This window comes from Galleria mellonella, unplaced genomic scaffold (assembly GCF_026898425.1).
Source record: "Galleria mellonella isolate WM207_F2 unplaced genomic scaffold, CSIRO_AGI_GalMel_v1 utg184, whole genome shotgun sequence".
Classification (NCBI taxonomy): domain Eukaryota; kingdom Metazoa; phylum Arthropoda; class Insecta; order Lepidoptera; family Pyralidae; genus Galleria; species Galleria mellonella.
In genome coordinates, this window is record NW_026442025.1 from 10,980,962 (window position 1) to 11,000,389 (window position 19,428).

A 19,428-nucleotide genomic window follows, 5' to 3' on the forward strand; every position below is an offset into this window, starting at 1 on the left:
ACCAATATAGATGATATTGAAATAGGTGATAAACATTTTTTCCGCTATCAATATCCACAGGAACCCAATATATAGATATCGGATCGGTATCCATATAACCTATGTATTATAAGTATATAATTATAAATATTACCTGTTCATCAACTGTCTAGCAGCTTGATTCAGTTCTACGAATGCTATAGGGAATATGCCGACTCGTTGATCCAACTTGCCCTCAGCCCAGTTCTCGTCTACGCGACGATGCACCGTTATTATTGCACCTGCAATTAAAATGTCGAACGTCAGGTACCATTTTCAGTCTTCGACTAACTCTCCGGTGAGGGAGAACACATTTAAGAACCAAACCTATTCTAGTGACGGTAACAGACCTTTGCCATGTTGGATTCTAAAATGCTACATCTCGTAATGCTTATCGTTGTGTTTATATATTACTAGCGGCCCGTCCCGGCGTCGCTCGGGTGGACATTTTTAACATTTCCCTTCACTGCTCTGCTCCTATTGATCGTAGCGTTATGAAAAGTATACTATAACTTGCCCAGGAGTATGAAGAATAATTGTACCAAGTTTCGTTAAAATCCGTCGAGTAGTTTTTGTTTCTATAACGAACATACAGACAGACAGACAAAAAAATTACTGATTGCATTTTTGACATCAGAATCGATCACTAATCACCCCCTGATAGTTATTTTGGGAATATATTTCATGTACAGAATTGATCTCTCTACAGATTTATTATAAGTATAGACTTATTTGCAAGCTCCCCTCTCTCTTCATATCATATCGGCCTTTAACTGTCCACTGCTGAACATAAGACTTGGGGGATTTTACCAGTAGTTCCTACACTTGGCAGACGGATTGGTAACCTTATTCAGACTTTAGTGATGTTTTAAGAGGGACGCTGCTACCCATCCTTCGCCCTTAGTCGGCCTCTCTCTGTTGCATTGAAACAACTGAATGATGTTTTGAGCCGGTATCCGCAATTAGACGTGTTTGCCTCCAACTTGCTGGAGTTTCGTCGGATGACCACAGAGTATTTATGTTCAGAGATTTAACATATAGATCTTATTTCTATTATTGTTATACAATTTAAATATATTTAAAATAATTTCATTGCAGATACTGGCTCATGACACCGTTGAGCAGACTCAGTGCTAGTGGAAAAGGAGCCTGCTTTGCTTGCTCCATTCTTTATTTAGTTTATGATTATTTTGGACTCAGTACAAACCTTTATCGAAGGCCAAACAGCCTTCCTCATCAGGAGCGGACATGCGAAAGTCGTATAGCGCTTTGCATAACGCTGTTGGAACGGGCAGTGGTATTACGACCTGAAATTAGAATTTATATAATAAATATAACATCCTGTATAAGCTGTTGGATTATCATGAAGATATGATAATTATATCAACACCTAACTGTCTATTGCTGAACATAGGCTTCCTCCATTAGGGTTTTTATCAGTCGCCAGGCTTGACGGGCGAATTGGCAACCGAAGCAAGGCTTTGGTCATGTTTTAAGTGGGACGCTGCTGCCCATCTCTCGACCATTGATGCTAATACGACATTGGTGGTTCATTCTATGGCAGGACCACACGGCGATTGGATTGTAATATACTCGGTAAAATATATACCTAATAAATAAAGCCGACAACAGTCGACTAATGTCTCTGACGACCAGAGATATAAGTTCATTCATTCTTACATTCTCACTTAGATCTCTACAATTGTCTTCCTATCGCACAGGCCAACAATATGTTTGCCAGGGAGGAAGGAATTGTTAGTAATGTGAACTACCAGTCTCACTGCTACCAAATAAGGATGACCTCCACATGGTCCCCCTGGAAACCAGCGTGCTGAATTCCAGGTTATACACACCTGGAATTCAGCACTATAAATATTATTTTTGCCCGCAACGGCAAAATTCTGAGCACTAGGTAAAAAGTAGAGTGACCTTACCTGCACATAAGTTATGGGGAACATGCCAGTCCTGCCGGACGTTTCGCCCTGGTACCAGAAGGCGTCTAATTTCTTCTGTAGTAGTATTGTCTCCCCCTTCTTGAAGGAAAGGTCACTGTAACCGTAAAAAGATTTTCCAAAATAAAGCATGTTCAAAGCTATGGTGTGGTAATATATATGACATGGTTTCATCCTCATTATCATATCTGTCATCTACTGTCCATTATTGAATATAGGCCACCCCTATGGGGGAGAGTGGGGCAACATTGGGGTTGCCAATAGCTGCCAAGCTTGTCAAGGGGATTGGTAATAGTAGTTTTGTGATATTTAAAGTGGGACAATGCTGCCCATCCCTCTACCATAAGTTTCCTTAGTCGCCTCTTATGACACCTACAGGAAAGGAAGTGGTGACCTATTCTATATCAGGACCATACGGGAATGGTATGGTATATACTTACATTATATAGAAGGAGCATCGAGTCTCAAAAACGGGTCAACATAAGACAAAATAAATATAGAAGTTATAAAGGAATCACTCATGATTCATGATCACGTAAAATTGTATGAAAAAGTTGACACGTTTTTCTCGAAACATTTGTATGGAGACTATCTATATAATAGAAATGTATATAATGTGGTAACTCTTTATTGACGACCTCGATGGTGCAGCGATTTAAGCCACTACCTTCAATATACGCGGGTTCGATTCCCATACAATACAAACATTTGCATTCACAAACGACTTGTATTATTGTACAAAGTTTGTATGAATCTGATTGTTTTTCATTTATTAATAGTGTAAGTATTTATAAAAAAATTAAGTAATTAAGTATCTAGTACCCATAACAACTATGCATAGGTTATATGGCGGTTTACTAGATGGCGGTAATACTATAACCTGGTGGATATAGCCTCCATGTATTTATTATTAAATTTATCATACTCGAGAAAATGCTGTTTGGTGTAACTGTAATAGGAACATAATTAATTTTTATTGATTATTTTATTTTTATTTTATTCTTATTTGGGAAACAAAGAGTACAATTAACAGATAAAATATAATATAATAAATAATGATTAACCAATACAGTTTGCACAATTAACTATTACATATAGTTGCAAACAAGGTTCGAAATACAGCAATAAATAATAAAAAACAATTATGCATAATCCTAACAGTAAAGAGCGAGGGGAAGGAATCGTTAGTAATGCGGGCTACCAGTCCCATTGCTAGCAATATACCCTGTCAGGTCGACCTCCACGTGGTTCCCCCTGGAAACCATCGTGCTGAGTTCCATGTGTATTCATCACGATGGGCTGACTGACCTGCCTTTGCCCCTTGTGCCCCGCCAGCGTATACCGATAGCGCAGGCGGGGTTACCATTCCATTAATCATCCATTAAAAAAAAAAAACAGTAAATAGCGTGCCAATGCAATACATACCCTGGTTCCTTGGATATAAAATCGTACATGGCACGGCCGTGTGGGGGGAGCTGCTTGCCGTCAGCGCGACTGATCTGACCACTTTGGTGCATTTGAGCCTGAAATCATATGAAAAACATTTTGATATGAATAAAAAAATATATATTGAAATATGTTAAAAGGTTTATATAATTTAGGCAAAGAGTAGGAACTATTTTCATACGACTTGGTATAAGCTTACGACCTACATGATGAGAGGTGATAACTGTCGCCTACAGACGTTATCAGTACTAAGGACGTCACAGAATACACTGTGACGTCCGTAGTACTGATACTCCTCTTACGTAAACATATGTGTATTGAAACACCACTGCTTGACGGCTGAATAAAACATAATGGAAACAATCTCTAGCCTTACAGAATACTAGAAGGATATATTGCATACTTGCCTGCATTTGCCACTGCGTCACTCAATCATTTACCACCAATAACTACGTTCAGACGGCTGTATTTCGATATGGCAGTGAAATTACTGGACTGAAACTACCATTGGGTGGGCAGTCAGCTTGAATGCTTTTGTCACTTCTAGTATTAAAGTGAAAATTTTACCTGCAAATGTCCAGCTCTTTGCGTTCTCTGGCTGGGGACGCTGGCCTTCCTCGGTGCGTTCTTCATGCCCTCGAGTATTCTCATGAGGAGCACGTTCGGCGGCAGCTCCTCCACCTTCACCTCGACCAGAATTCTGCATTCCGGACATCTTAGCTCTTTGTGTGACTCTACTATGACCTAGAAAAAAAAAAACCATATTATTATATAAAAAATTCCATGGCACAGTACTAAGCACATTCATCATCATATCAGCCTTTAACCGTCCACTGCTGAACATAAGTTACCCCCTTGGGGGGTTTTACCAGTGGTTGCCATGCTTGGCGGACGTACTGGCAACAGTTAGGCTTTGGAGACGTTTTATAAGAGGGACGCTGCTGCCCATTCCTAGCCCTTCCTTAGTCGCCTCTTACGAAACCTACGGGAAAAGAAGGTTAAAGGGTTTTTTTTGGTGGGTGAAATGGTATGGTGACCCCGCTTGCGCTAACGGGATACGCTGGCGGAGCACCAGTGAAGAGTGATAGATGAGAATGAATACAGGCCAGTTAGCCCATCATGGTGAATTCATCAGGAATTAACCATGATAGTTTCCATGGGGAACCGCGAGGAGGTCGACCTGGTTGGGTATATTGCTAGCAATAGGATTCTCAGTCTCCATTACTAACAATCCCATTCTCCCCAGGTTAAAGGGTTAGGTTAGCCACGGACAAGCGGGTAAGCAACTACAGTTAAGCTTTTCACGATGTTTTAAGAGGGACGTTGCTGTTTATCTTTCAACCGTTATGCTCCCTTAGTCGCTTCTTACGACACCCACGGGAAAGCAAGAGGCGGCCCATTCTATGAAGAGATCACATGGTACGGGACCATCCATGCATAGAATAGTGAACATTCAAAAATGCGACACATCCATTCATGTCCTCAATTATTAATGTTTATATACTCGATTGTGTGGTACTTATCAATTACCAAAATGTATTTTTTTTTCTGCCGTTTTTCTTCTGCGTATCGGAAAGCAAAATCCACTTGTATGACTACTTGTTGACACGTGACACCGAGTTCTAAATTCAAATATATATTGCAATGTAACGTGTCAAGATAAATTCTAATCGTTTATCGGTGTGTGCGAAATTACGTTCGTTTGTTCATGTTTGAAGGAAGTTTCTTTTTGCGGAACGATTGAAAATATACACGTGTCAAGTCCGTTTAGAAAACTGCAATTATCAACCAACTTTAAAAAGAAGCAGGTTTTCAATTCGATTGTATTTTTTTATGTTTGTTACCTCATAACTCCATTAGTTCGAGACCGATTTGAAAAAATCATTTTTTATTTGAAAGGATAAACTTACAGATTGGTCACAGAAATTTTATCACAATCGATTCAGTAGTTTAAATTTTCAATGAAAACAAATGGTTTCGTCATAATTGAGTCGTTTTTTTTTTGGAACGCTCATATTGTCTTAACAACGTCATGTAATCAACTAATTCATATACAAACGATAATGTGCATCACATGTTACACGAGTGGATGACTAACAGTAGCCAATGCAAGTGTGTAATAAGAGTGATTCAATCGTTTATTATTATGTCTGGATATTACAACAATTTATAATATTTTATTAACTATATGAAAGAGGAAAAAGACTTTTCTAATGACACTATTAATATATTAACCATGTCAAGGACGTGATTGTATAGCTGTATATTGTTGTCACTGTGGCGTGTATCCGTCCGTCCGTATGTCATGGATTATTTTGTAAACGAAATTATAGATACTAATGGGTTTTAGATAGCGTATAATGAAAACCTGAACCGAATACTAAATCATTCTTTAGGGGCATAGGTACATGAAAAAGAACGAGAATAAATATTTTGTACATAAAATACAAGTTACCTAACTAATAAAAAAAGTGTTTGGTCAGACAAAATGGAAAATATTTTTTAAAATTAATAATCTTAGAATAGAACAATGTTAAGCACAGACAATGTGTAGAGATTGTAAAATATATACACATGTGAATGTAGTTGACTGTATCAAAGTAATTGAATTATGTCAATAATCTCAGAATATTGAACATAGATAATGTGAAGAGATTGTAAAATATATACTCATATCGATGTAGTCGACTGTACAATTATGGCGGACTACGTAATGCAACAAACGTCTTTAATTGAAGTTAACGAGAATATTAGTAACGTCTGGGACCCGCGGTAGATAATTGACTCATACAGAGGCAGCAAACATTGAAATGTTTTTTGAATAATTTAATTAATTAAAATGGGTACAGGATAGAGAAAGATATGTATACTCGTAATTAGCAAAACAAGTAATTTTTAGGTCCAAAATCAAGTTTTATATATTTATTTATTAAGTTTTTACAATAAAAAAAAAATTAAAAAAGCACGACTACAATTTTTTTCCATTTAAAAATGGCGCACACAGCCGCCACTGTTTTTTTTTTAACTGCTCTTTTTGGTTAATATAAGAATGAAAATCTGTTCAAGCATTTAGATGATGTGACGGAATATAGAAATTTTAATACATACAGAAGACTTTTCAATTATTTGTTGAGTCAACAAAGCCAGCCCTAGCTACAAAATAGCCATAGTTATATATTAAATTATGTATAATTATTTTAATATGTTACAATAATTATGTAACATATTTTTCATACGCTTTCTGTTTTTACCCAATGGTTAGTTGGTAAAGAATGCCATATGGTATTAAGCTCGCCACTTGTACAAAGTTTTATTGTGCAATAAAAAATAATTAATAATAATACATGAATATATGAACATTTTACAAATAATTTTAATTTTTTTATTTTGGGTAATTATATAAAAAACGACTTAAATCATGTGATTAATTAACACACGCTCACACCAATACGCGAAGAGAGTGTTTCGTATATACCTTACAGTGCAAATATTTGAATTTCAATTGAAATCATAACTAAATCGAAAGAAAGTGCGTCAATCGAATACAAACATTATCTTATCGCACTAATAATAAAGATAATTTGTTTATGAGTCAAGGTGAACATATCGCTACTATTACTATATAAATAATACGTAAACAAAATAGGAAGATTTCTAATAAACTCTAATCTTTTAGCTGCCTATTTTTTTTTATCTAGCAGTGCCAAAAGGTTTCTTCAGTCAAATTATTGTAGTAATAATAGGTGGGGCATGGTAGTGAATTTACTGGGTACAGAGAAATAACACCCGAGTCCTCAGGAATGGCAACGTATGACGGGTATCATGGGCGAAACAATATGCTCTGTTATGTCCATGGTACTGCTCATGTCTACAGGCGACGGTTACCACTTTCCATCAGGAGGGCCGTCAGCTTGTTTGCCATTCTACGAGTAAGTCGTATAAAAAAAAATTAAAAAGTTCAATAATATAAGAGAAGAAACACGAAATATTTTTTAATGGAAATGAGAATCGAATTTGAAGAATTCAGAAATTCAATTTAAAGAATCAATTCAATTTAAAGAGTATGCACTTCAGGATCCAGAACAAGTATTTAACCGCGGGACAGGTGTCTTCCAACGTAATTCAATCTAAATTTATTCCGTGTAAGTCTGCCCAAAAAGTCTGAATGCAGACTACACTTACGAGTATATGTCGCTAAAATGACTGGAGCACACTACAATATTAGGTTTATTCGCTAACTTGATATATCATGTTAACGCCAGACAAATCGGACTCGAAAGCAACAAAAAACCTTTTGGATTTATTATAAAAGCATTAATTCCATACGACTTGTACTCTGGATTAGATAATATTAAATTAAAAAAGAATGTTATTTAAGCATTCTTAATATATCTTTTATATTACTTTATTTCACTTGATTTGCTCAATTGACACTATATTTTTATATTTTAGATACAATAAAGAGTTAAATAAATAAATAACAGTTTCAGTTAACATTTATGAATGTATATTAATGTATGTTAATCTATGCCTACTATATAATAAAGCGGTCGAGTTCGTTTGTTCATTTCAGACAACGCCAATCTCTAGAAATACACGTCGGATTCGAATTTTTTTTTTATTATTCGATAGTTCATTTCTTAAAGAATGTTATAAGCTATTCAACATCACGATAAGGCCACGGGCAAATTACAATTTGGACTTCATTAAAATAACACCATATATTTTCCTCAATCATTGATCACTTAATAAAAATCGGCTGCAAGAGCCTATATTTTACTTTCGTTTATATTTACATAATCTCTAAATTTAAAAAACATAACCTATGTTGCTAGGGACAGAGCACGTATTTTGATAATTCGATAGCTTAATGATATGCAATTTTATTTCATTAATATTAATAGCCGTATATGAATACAATATTTTTATACATTTGTACATGATAATTAAACTCTCGGCCATCTCTTTTGACCAGAGGTTGTAAATCTACTAAACGAATACCAGTCGCTTCAAAGCGAAGCATTTAAAATTCATTATCACTTTAAATTAATAGACGAAAGTAACATAAGCTTAGTGAACGCTCTAAATTATTTTAGATGTGTAGTTATATGCAAATACACACAAAATCATAACGGAACACTCGACAAGCTTACAAACGAAACTAAAAGATTAAAAAATGTGGCTAAAGCTGTAACAAATTCTGAAACTTAGTGATAAAAATTAAAATAATTCTATTATAGCCAATTAGTTATTAATATTTATTTATTTATTTATCATTAGTACAAATATGTGTACATAGCGGACTCAGTCAACCATAGGGAAGTGTCAGAATACTCGAATGCGGTACTACTAATTATTGATACACATACATACTAAAATTACATATATAAACGAATAAATATATATAAATAACAAATATACTTACACATATATGACATATACTATATTATACACGAAATTGAGAATAATATAAAGCTCTATATATATATATATATATATATATATATATATATATATATATATATATATATATATATATAGGCTGCAGCAATGACGATAGGATTGATGGTACGCATGACTGCGGTTTAGGCATCTCATGATGGAATTTCATCGCCTACCTCTAAATTGTTTAAATTCGTGCCTGCAACATTAAAAAGAAAAATGTCACTTGCACCGTGCTTCCGAGGACACGGATAGCTGTAGACCGATAAATCGCATTACAGATCCTATACAAAAACAGGGATCTGCTACTATTGACACAAATAGTGCCACTTTTTAGCGATCTTCAGTTCAGACCTTTTCTTTCTTCTTATTTTAGAATTTCCTCTTATCAAGGCAACTAATTCATGCATTCTCTTCAAGCCACCTCTATTCCAGATTTGTATTCTTTGACCTCCCTTTACGACACGACACCTAGCGTTTCCTTTAGTTGTCCTTTAGTAGGACCTATTGAACTTCTAATAATTCTACCTTAGCATATCTTCGAAATATCAAGCCAATTGCAAAGCGGCACGAGTCTTTTTATGTTTATGCACGGCAAAACACAAAGACTCGTGCATTCAATGACGATTCTTATCAGAGAATCGACATGTTAATTAACGAGCGAAAAATAATAATAGCCTTTATCAGGTGACTGGTATACTGCAATGACACGATAAAATGCATGTATTAGCGAAATAATTATAGAGAAAGCAACAATGAGGGCATAAAGCGTACATCTGATAAAGAGGAAGATTTTGTACATAAGTCGTTTGCTTAGGTACCTCTGTCTCATACGAGTCCTCAGGAATGGCAACGCATGGGGGGTATTGTGGGCTAAACAGTATACTCTGTTATGTCCATGGTACTGCTCATGTCTACAGGCGACAGTTACCACTTTCCATCAGGTGGGTCGTCAGCTTGTTTGCCATTCTAAGTTGTATAAAAAAAGTAGTCTCAGGAGAAAAATTACGAAGTAGGAATTATATAAGAATGAAGGCCGTTACCATTATCTTTTATTTGATAGGTAAGCAAAGAAAAGCAAATTCTAACAACTACATTTTGCTCCTGCTGAATAAAAAATACGTTACTCCTACAAAGAAACAAACTATTATTAAGAAATTTGGAGCCAGTGTCACCGGGATGATGTGAGGACTCTATCGAAACATACACCTACATATGTTCAAACAAAAGATATGGAGGAATATGGAAACTCGTATACATGATTTCTACAAACATTATACTCCTTTTTTTCTGAGCAATCGTTTAAAAATGGATGAAAAAGAGTAGCGATTTATTCTCTCTCCAGCAACAAATATAAATTGAGGACAACACAGTAAAAAAGAATAGAACAAAAATAAATAAAATAGTAATAGATACTTCGGAATTTTCAATCAAATACGATATTCTAAGATTTCGTTTGCGAGAACTCGGAATGAAAGTAAGACTATTCGATACATTGACCCGGAACATAACGTGTACTTTTATTATACCAAGTTTCGTCCGCCCACTCGTCATTGAAAATTTTAATTTCTGGCCCTATCGAGAATCGATCCAATGATTTTATTAACCTTTGCATTCATAGAGCGTTTACCTGCCATGTAATTACTATTTAACCTATGATTCCAAGGGAGAGAGATAGTTAATAGTGGTAATTCGAATCTTCATTGCCAGCAATATGCTCTGTCAAGTCGACCCTAACACAGTACCCTGGGGAGAAAGGGATTATTAATAATGGAAATTAGCAACCCTATTACTAGCAATATACCCTACCAGGTCGATCTCCTCGTGGTTCGCCCTGGAAACCATCGTGACTAATTCATTGGTGAATTTGTCACGATTTCACCTATCATCTCTTACTGGTGTCCCACCAGTGTATACCGATAGCGCAGGTGGGGTTACCATTCCATTATCACTCACTGAAAGAAAAAACGCGGTACCCCATGAAGCAAACATGATTAATATCTCATGAATTCCTCACGATGGGGCAACTAACCTAACGTTATTCTCATTGTTTCAACCTCACTAGGGTTCCACTATCATACAGTATTAACAAATGCGGGTGTATTATTCCTTACTCATGCATTCAAGAACCATCCATCAGCCAACCATCTCTTCACTTTCAGTCCTAAATCTTTTAATACATTTATTTTATTGCCATAAAGTCTTAGATGGAATACAAAAAAAACTTGTAATAGATACTCTGAATTATCAAGTCATTCAAGACGCATACATGTTCAGAATCGGCAAGTACCAAATTATATTCTAGCTCTTATTTGTAGTGTCCACAATATAAGGTCTAATAACATTACGTAGCTAATCGGCTTATAACTTTGTTCAACTATCGTCATACAATACGTATATTGTTACTTGTATACAAATGACGTCGCTAATAGGCATGGATAATAATATAGGGGGTAAGGGATTATTAAGTAGCGGGGACTGGCAAACCACTTGCTAGCAATATGCTCTATCAAATCGACCTCCACGCAGTTCTCTTTGGAAACCATCGTGGTTAATACCTAATAAATTCGTCACGATGTACCAACTGGTCTACTTTAATACACACCTATCATCTTCCACTGGTGCTCCGCCAGCGTATACCGACAACGCAAGCAGGGTTACCATTACATTATTATCCATAAAAAAAACACGCTAGCTCTCAGTAATAGCAACGTATCTAGCCTTCAGGGAGCCATGTACCCAAATATTTATGTTTTGCACTCCTTCAAGGAGCAGACTTAACTATCTAATGGTTGAGTTAATATAGAGATCTCTCAATATTACTAACAGCTTAGTCTTCTTTACATTCATTTTAAGCCCGGCTCTCTGACTCGTTCAACAATTTTGTAGATCTTCTTTTGTAGATCTGCTGCATTGGACGCTAAGATGACGGTATCGTCCGCGTATCGGATGTTATTAATGATATGGCCATTGATATTAACAGCTAACGATATGGCTACACAAATTAAAACGCTATAAATTGTCTAACACTAGGTCCCCCGATATCTTCGATTGCTAGTCTGATCGATAAAAACTTTTTTAAAACTAGTCAAGTAGTAATACCATATTATAATCGTACCTTGTTGTATGATCCCAGTATAAAATCGGCCGCCCCTTCCTTTCCCGTGACTGTCTTAAGAGGCGACAAAGGGAACTTAATTATTGAGGGATGAGCAGAAGGGATCCTCTTTAAACATCACCAAAGCGTAACTACAGTTGTCAACCTACCAAGCGCGGCAACTACTGGCAAAACCCTGGCAAAATTGAGAAAGCCTATGTTCAGCAGTGGACAGTTTAAAGGCTGACATTTATGGTATAATCGTACCCATTTTTTGATCCTATTACCAGGACAGCATATATTATGAGGAACGTATCATCGAGGATTGCTTTTTAAAATTTTAAATTTAGACCACTGTCAAGACATTTATTATTAGTTTTATTGGCAACTGCTAGTTATCAAAAAAACTAAAAATAATTTTATCTGTGACCTTCGTATGATCTTATTGTTTTTATACAAGTTAAATAAATTTATCTAAAGGTTGAGATACGCTCACTGTTGGTAGTTTTGTGTAACTTGCATAAGCAGAACTACCTTTTTTTTATTATTATTATTTTTTATTAGTTAGACAGCGACGTACGACCAAAGATAGAAAATATTGCATTCAACGATTGGTCGTAGTATGTAATCTTATCCACACACTAACACTATTAAGCGATTCTAGAAGAATGATGAGACTGAAGGAAGAGTTTTTCTGATCGTCTGTATTTTTTGTGTATATGTTACACAACATCTTCATCAATACTGTGATTTTCTGTTTTTTTTCCTATTGGTCACACATCAATTGTATTATAATTGGAAATCCTTTTTCTCTTTACGAATAAAAATCATTATGACGACAATATCAAAAAATAACAAGGATAGGAAATTTTTTTACTTAGAAAAATCCAATATCGTCAGCCTTTAATCGTGTCAATGACCGCAAGAAATGAAAACAAAGCTATAAAGTATTCACACGGAAAATAAAAAAAGAAGAAGTCGGATACGATTCCCTACATTTCTCGTTCTACATGGTTAAAAAAAGGATACCGCCATCATTTTATTGAGAACACAATTACAGCAAATCATTAAAAATTTTGTAACATTTACTAGTGTATAACTAATATATCATCATCATCATATCAGCCTTTAACAGTCCACTGCTGAACATAACCCTCCCCTTTAGGGGGGTTTGCTAGTAGTTGCCACGCTTGGCAGGCAGATTGTCAACTGCAGTTTTTTTTTAATGGGTGATAATGGAATGGTTATCCAGTCTGCGCTATCGGTATACGGTGGTGGGGCACCAGTGAGGGATGATAGGTGAGGATGAAAAGGCAGGTCAGTTAGCCCATCGTGATGAATTCCACTAGAATTAACCACGATGGTATCCAGGGGGAACCGCGTGGAGGTCGACCTGATAGGTTGTATTGCTAGCAATGGGTCAGTTAGACCCCATTACTAACGATCCCTTTTCCCCTGGCAACCGCAGTTAGAATTTAGAGATATTTTAAGAGGGACGCTTATCTGCTGCTCATCCCTCGCCTTCCCTTAGTCGCCTCTAACGACACCCATGGGAAAAGAAGGGGGTGGCCTATTCTATGCCGGGACCACACGGCCATTCCTATATAACAACACGGTATAACTAGCATAGTGTAGTCTATTTATGTTATTAACTATCCAAATAACACATCATAGTCACCTCAAGATATACAGTAAACAGCTGTACATACTTAATCTGTCAGAAACTCCAGTAGTTTAATATAACACAGAACATTTAGACTAAAATAAACAAATGTCCAATACCGTACAACACCCAACGCCCTCGTAAAGGCCGCTCTATTTTTGGTACACTCATATTGCAGGGTTATCACTTATTAGATTTTACAATTTTAAATATAGCTTCTAAGAATACATATAGAAACAAATAAATAATTATTTATTTGTTTCTATATAATTATAATTACCAGAGGAAGACTTTGTACAAAAGTCGTCTGCTTGGGCACCTCTGTCCCATTCTTGTTTTTACCGTGAAGCAGTTGTGTTTGCATGGCTGTGTTTCGGTTTGAAGGATGGGATATGGCAGTGAATTTACAGGGTACAGAAGAATAACACCTGAGTCCTCAGGAATGGCAACGCATGAGGGAGTATCATGGGCGAAACAGTATACTCTGTTATGTAAATGGTACTACTCATGTTTATAGACGACTGTTACCACTTTCCATCAGGTGGGCCGTCAGCTTATTTGCCATTTTAAGTTGCATAAAAAAAAAAATTTAAAAAGCTTCGTTTACCGACATACGCCATGCGCGACAAAGTCTTTTGCAATGTAATTAATTTAAACGTATTGCAATTTTTATTAATTAATAAAAGTACTGCAGTCCTTTCATAACATCATATAAACAAATAACAATATCAAGTAAGTAAATAAATAAACTTATTATAATCTTTGGTTCGGTCAAATTAAAAAGAAGTATCATAGAAAATGCTTCGTCTATGGCCTTAATTCCAAAAGGGGATCAGATGGACACCCAGGGGTTCAAAGGAGACTTAACAGGAGTATACGTTGGCGTTACAAAAAAAAATGGAGGTTCATAACTGGTAATACATTAATTTTCTTTTTACTTTTACCACTCCGAATGGGAAGGAATAATTCTTCATTATATGAAATGAATATTATAAAAACAGCATTAACTCAAAACATATACATAACAATGAATTTAAACGCAAATGAATCTAAACTATTTGTTTAGATAAGTAATTGCAATTAGTAATTATTTGTGAAGATGCAACCCTAGGGTCAGTTTTAAATACTAGCTCGCCAGTAAGTGGGACAATTATTGATCAATACAAAGACGGGACGGCTGTTGAATCATGCTCATTGTGTACCTGCCTACATGCCTTATACTTCAGATACCTTCACGTTGACAGTATTTTCTGTAACTTCTAGAAACATTATTTAAATATAGAATGAAAATATTATAGCTTTAAACACCTCGTATGTCTAAATATGTCTCTATGTCTACTAAGTTACAAAATAAAACGTAATATTTTGGATGCCCATTTGAATAAAGTTACAACTTTAACTAAATTGACTATTAAAGTTTATTACGCCGACTAAACAACATTAAATTTTTTTATTGCATTTTGTTAAACGCTTTTTTTATTTTTTTAATCTATCCGTTTCCGTCGTGAACGAAGGTCGCGGAGTTATCTAAAATCTAATGATTGTATATCTCTTAATCAATTTTAGAATTTAATTTTGTCAATTAAAAATAAAAATGTACTCATGACAGTAATTCTTAATGGAATAGCCAGAACGAATTTTCAATTCGTCTAAATATTATTCCTACTATGTTACGCGATTACGTCGACAATTCAGAACCGATTATATATATTATTTTACAAACAATAGGGTTTGTTTCCGTGTCGGTCCCACATCAATTTTTATCAATTGTTATTTGGGCTGTCGATTTGCAGAACAAAAAAAATTGCGAAGTAAAATCTGTAAACGAATCATCTCTCAGTTTATTGGTGTGTGTGCATGCATGCATGTGTATATATATATTTTTATTTTATGGGTGAAAATGGTATGGTAACCCCGCCTGCGCTATCGGGATTCGTTGGCGGGGCACCAGTGAAGGGTGATAGATGAGAATAAAAACAGACCAGTTAGCCCATCACGATAAATTCATCAGGAATTAACCATGATAGTTTCCAGGGAGAACCGCGAGGAGGTCGACCTGGTTGGGTATTTTGCTAGCAATGGGATTATCAGTCTCCATTATTAACAATCCCTTTCTCCCCTGTGTGTATATATTAGGTCCTTATACATAATCAATTGTGAACTTACATATGTATGTTCATATTTGAAGTCGCTTTTCTGCGGAGCAAAATGAGCTTATTAGTAAACATTATTTATACACGTCGCCCCTAACCATCGGTTATTTCGAGGTCTGCTGACTAACCTAAGCGATACAGAGGATGTTGTGAACTCGAAGTGATGGTGCCTTCTTTGTCGCGTAGTTCATTTCACATAAACAAAGTAACGAAACTTGAAAAGTCCTCAATAAAAAAACTCCCTTTGTACAGTACATTTTTATTCTTCTCCGTCGTAGTACTTAATACACCAATATATGCATACTCATATACACATATGTATTATTTATTTGCGTTTATCTTTTTAGTATATTATAAGGATTTAATTATTATTATGATTATATGTAAGTCTATTTTATTTATATTGTTTATACTGTGTTTAAATTGATTCTTACCCATTTTTTCTCTCATATTTTAGTCTTATTACTTTTCTGTCACACCTTTAACAGACACAATTTAATTCTCTCCATCCTTGGGTTGTCTGGGAGGGATCGCTGTCTGGCGATGGGCATGCCTGCTGTTGCCTCTTTAATATGCTTTTTTGTAACTAGTTGTATTTGTATAATTTGGGTATTCATTTTGTTTTGAGTGCTTGAAACTGATAGAAATTAACTTCTGACTACCCTTCTTCTAAATAGCGAGTATAACGAACGCACACTATGTATTTGATCTATATTTCTTTCTTTTTTATTATTTTTTTTTTTTAGTGGTATTTCGCGGCTCACTTTTGGCCACAACAGAATATCAGTGTTTTGCTCTTTTTAGGGCAAAGCAAAAAGCTGAGTTGTGGCCATTTTGCATTACTGTGGCACACGCATGAATAAAAAAAAAATTATTATGCATTCTGATTTTGTTTTTGGTTTTTTTTTTTTTTAATCTTTTGTACATGTATCTTTTTTATCTTTTTTCACATTGCTTTTGTGTCTTTTGTTTGTGTGCTGTAAGTTATGCAAATAAATTATCTATCTATCTATCTATCTATCTAAAAGAATAAAGATGCAAAAATTCAAAACTCGATTGTATTTTTAAAATATTTCAAAAAGGGTAAGACCAATCCATTTTATGCAAATTTTATGTATAAATAATAAATACACACTAGCTGAACATACTATACAGGACTATTTAGATTCACACTAAGCAAATTTTACTAAGCAACTAATAGAAAGAGTTAATTATTTTTTTTATAAACATAATATAAACTAAATCGTCTTTCAAAAAAAACATTCATCTCACTTTTTTACTTTATCCGAGCAGTAACTACTTTATATTATTCTCAATTTCGTGTATAATATAGTATACATCATATATGTGAAAGTATAAATATATATAAAATATGTGTATTTATATATATTTATTCGTTTATATATGTAATTTAAGTATGTATGTATATCAATAATTAGTAGTACCGCATTCGAGTATTCTGACACTTCCCTATGGTTGGCTGGGAGAGAATGCTTTTAGCATTAAGTCCGCCATGTACACATATTTGTACTAATGAATAAATAAATATTTACATACGTAAATTATTATTATTATTATTATATCAGTCATTAACTGTCCACTGCTGAGCATAGGCCTCCCCCATAAAGGCGGTTTTGCCAGTAACTGCTACGCTTAGAGGGCGAGTTAGCAACTGTAGTTAAGCTTTGGTCATGTTTTAAGGGGTATGCTGCTACCCATCCCTCAATAATTAAGTTCCCTTAGTCGCCTCTTACGACACCCACGGGAAAGGAAGAGTGGCTCGTTCTATGACGGGACCACAAGGACCACGTAAAGACGATTCCGTATCCGTCAATTTGCATATAAACATACTAGAGAACAAATATATGAGTGAGGGGGAAAGGGATTGTTAGCAATGGAGTTTGAATATGCCCTATTAGGTCGACCTCCACGTAGTTTCCCCTGGAAACCGTCGTGAACAATTCTTGTTGAATTCGTCACGATGGGCTAACTGACCTGCTTCGTCCTCACCTACCATCCCCCACTGGTGCCCCGCCGGTGTATACCGATAGCGCGATAGGGGTTACCATTCCATTATCACCCATTAAAAAAAAAAACATGTGAGTGCACAACCATGAACTTCCGAACTCGAGCCAACTCTGTAAAGTCATACCCTATAATGGTCAAGAAATGTACCTTGTACCTCATTTACGCATGTCAACATACCAACCACTGCGCCGTGGAGGTCATATTTTAAATAGTCAATAATAAAAATGCCCCGCCTGCGCTATCAGTATACACTGGCTGGATACCAATGAGAGATGATAGATGATGAAACAGGTCAGTTGGCCCATCGTGACAAATTTAATAATAAATCAATCATATCAATAGGGTATATTGCTAGTAATAGGATTGCTATTCAACCCTATTAACCCCCCCCCCCCGCGCCACGGAGATAATGGAATGTGCTAACGGTATATAACGGGGCACCAGTGAGGGATGACAGGTGAGAATGAAGTCAGGTCAGTTAGCCCATCATGATGAATACACCTGGAATTCAGCAAGATGGTTTCCAGGAGGGGACCACCTGGAGGTCGACCTAATTGAGTATATTATTAACGAGATTACTAATCTCCATTACTGACAACCCCCCCCACCACCACCACCACCATTACGGAGGTCGTCACTAATAAATTGATAACAAGGTCACAGTCACGCCTCGCTCCACTTTGGCACGTTTGCATTACAATGTTTGATACGAGTACAAAAATATCTAATCGCTGATTTCAATGTCTCGTAATCTATCAACTGTAGATAAGAATAAAAAACAATTATTCGCAAACGGTGTCGAATTTACAGATAGACACCACCAACGATGCTACGGGTGGCACAGTATAATCTGTTAATATCCATCACAGAAATAAAAAAAAAATACAGTGCCGCCGGTAGTTGAGAAGGATTCTGTGACGTCCATGGAATGGTTCATATCTATAAGTGTCTATCTGTTTCACCACCACCTTCCTAGAGTGCTTTAAAAATGTTCTCCTTAAAAACTTGCGAATTTAATCGAAAAAAGAAGTGATTTCATTATTTTTATATTTTAATTATATATATTATAAATATAATTGCGTGGTCCTGGCATAGTATGAGCCATTTCCTTTCCTATGGGTGTCGTAAGGGACAACTAAAGGAACTTAATGATCGAGGAAAGGGCAGCAGTGTCCTTAATCAAAGCCTAACTGCGGTTGCCAACCAGTCTGCCAAGCGTGGCAAGTATTGGCAAGACCTCCCAAATAGGGAAAACCTATTCTATATATTCAGCAGTGGGCAGTTAATGGCCGATATGTCTAATAATATAATCATCAACATCATCATTTCAGCCATTATCCATCCACTGCTGGACATAAGCCTTCCCCATAAACTGCCATAAAGAATGGTCCTGAGCCACTTGCATCCACTAACTCCCTGAAATGCATTTCAGGTCGTCACTCCATCTAGTGGGGATCGTCTTACACTGCGTTTACCCGTACGCGGTTGCCACTCAAGAACCTTTCTTCCCCATCGGTTGTCGGTTCTTTGAACTATTTGACCAGCCCAATGCCTCTTCAGCTTGCTTATCCTTTGGGCTACGTCGGTTATTTTGGTTCTTTTGCGGATATCCTTGTTTCGTTATAATAA

The 19,428-nt window shown here is 35.9% G+C and overlaps 1 protein-coding gene across 2 annotated transcripts in view; it reads right to left on the reverse strand.

Moving 5' to 3' along the window:
• Positions 1-19,428, reverse strand: part of LOC113509476 (E3 ubiquitin-protein ligase SH3RF3) — a 59,121-nt gene that overhangs the window by 22,705 nt on the left and 16,988 nt on the right. For both annotated transcript variants that reach the window (XM_031909108.2, XM_031909107.2), the window contains exons 3-7: positions 3,984-4,160; positions 3,396-3,493; positions 1,953-2,067; positions 1,226-1,325; positions 134-260 (exon numbers count right to left, since the gene is read on the reverse strand). In XM_031909108.2, the coding sequence (XP_031764968.2) occupies positions 134-260; positions 1,226-1,325; positions 1,953-2,067; positions 3,396-3,493; positions 3,984-4,160 (617 nt within the window). The remainder of the gene's footprint in view (positions 1-133; positions 261-1,225; positions 1,326-1,952; positions 2,068-3,395; positions 3,494-3,983; positions 4,161-19,428) is intronic.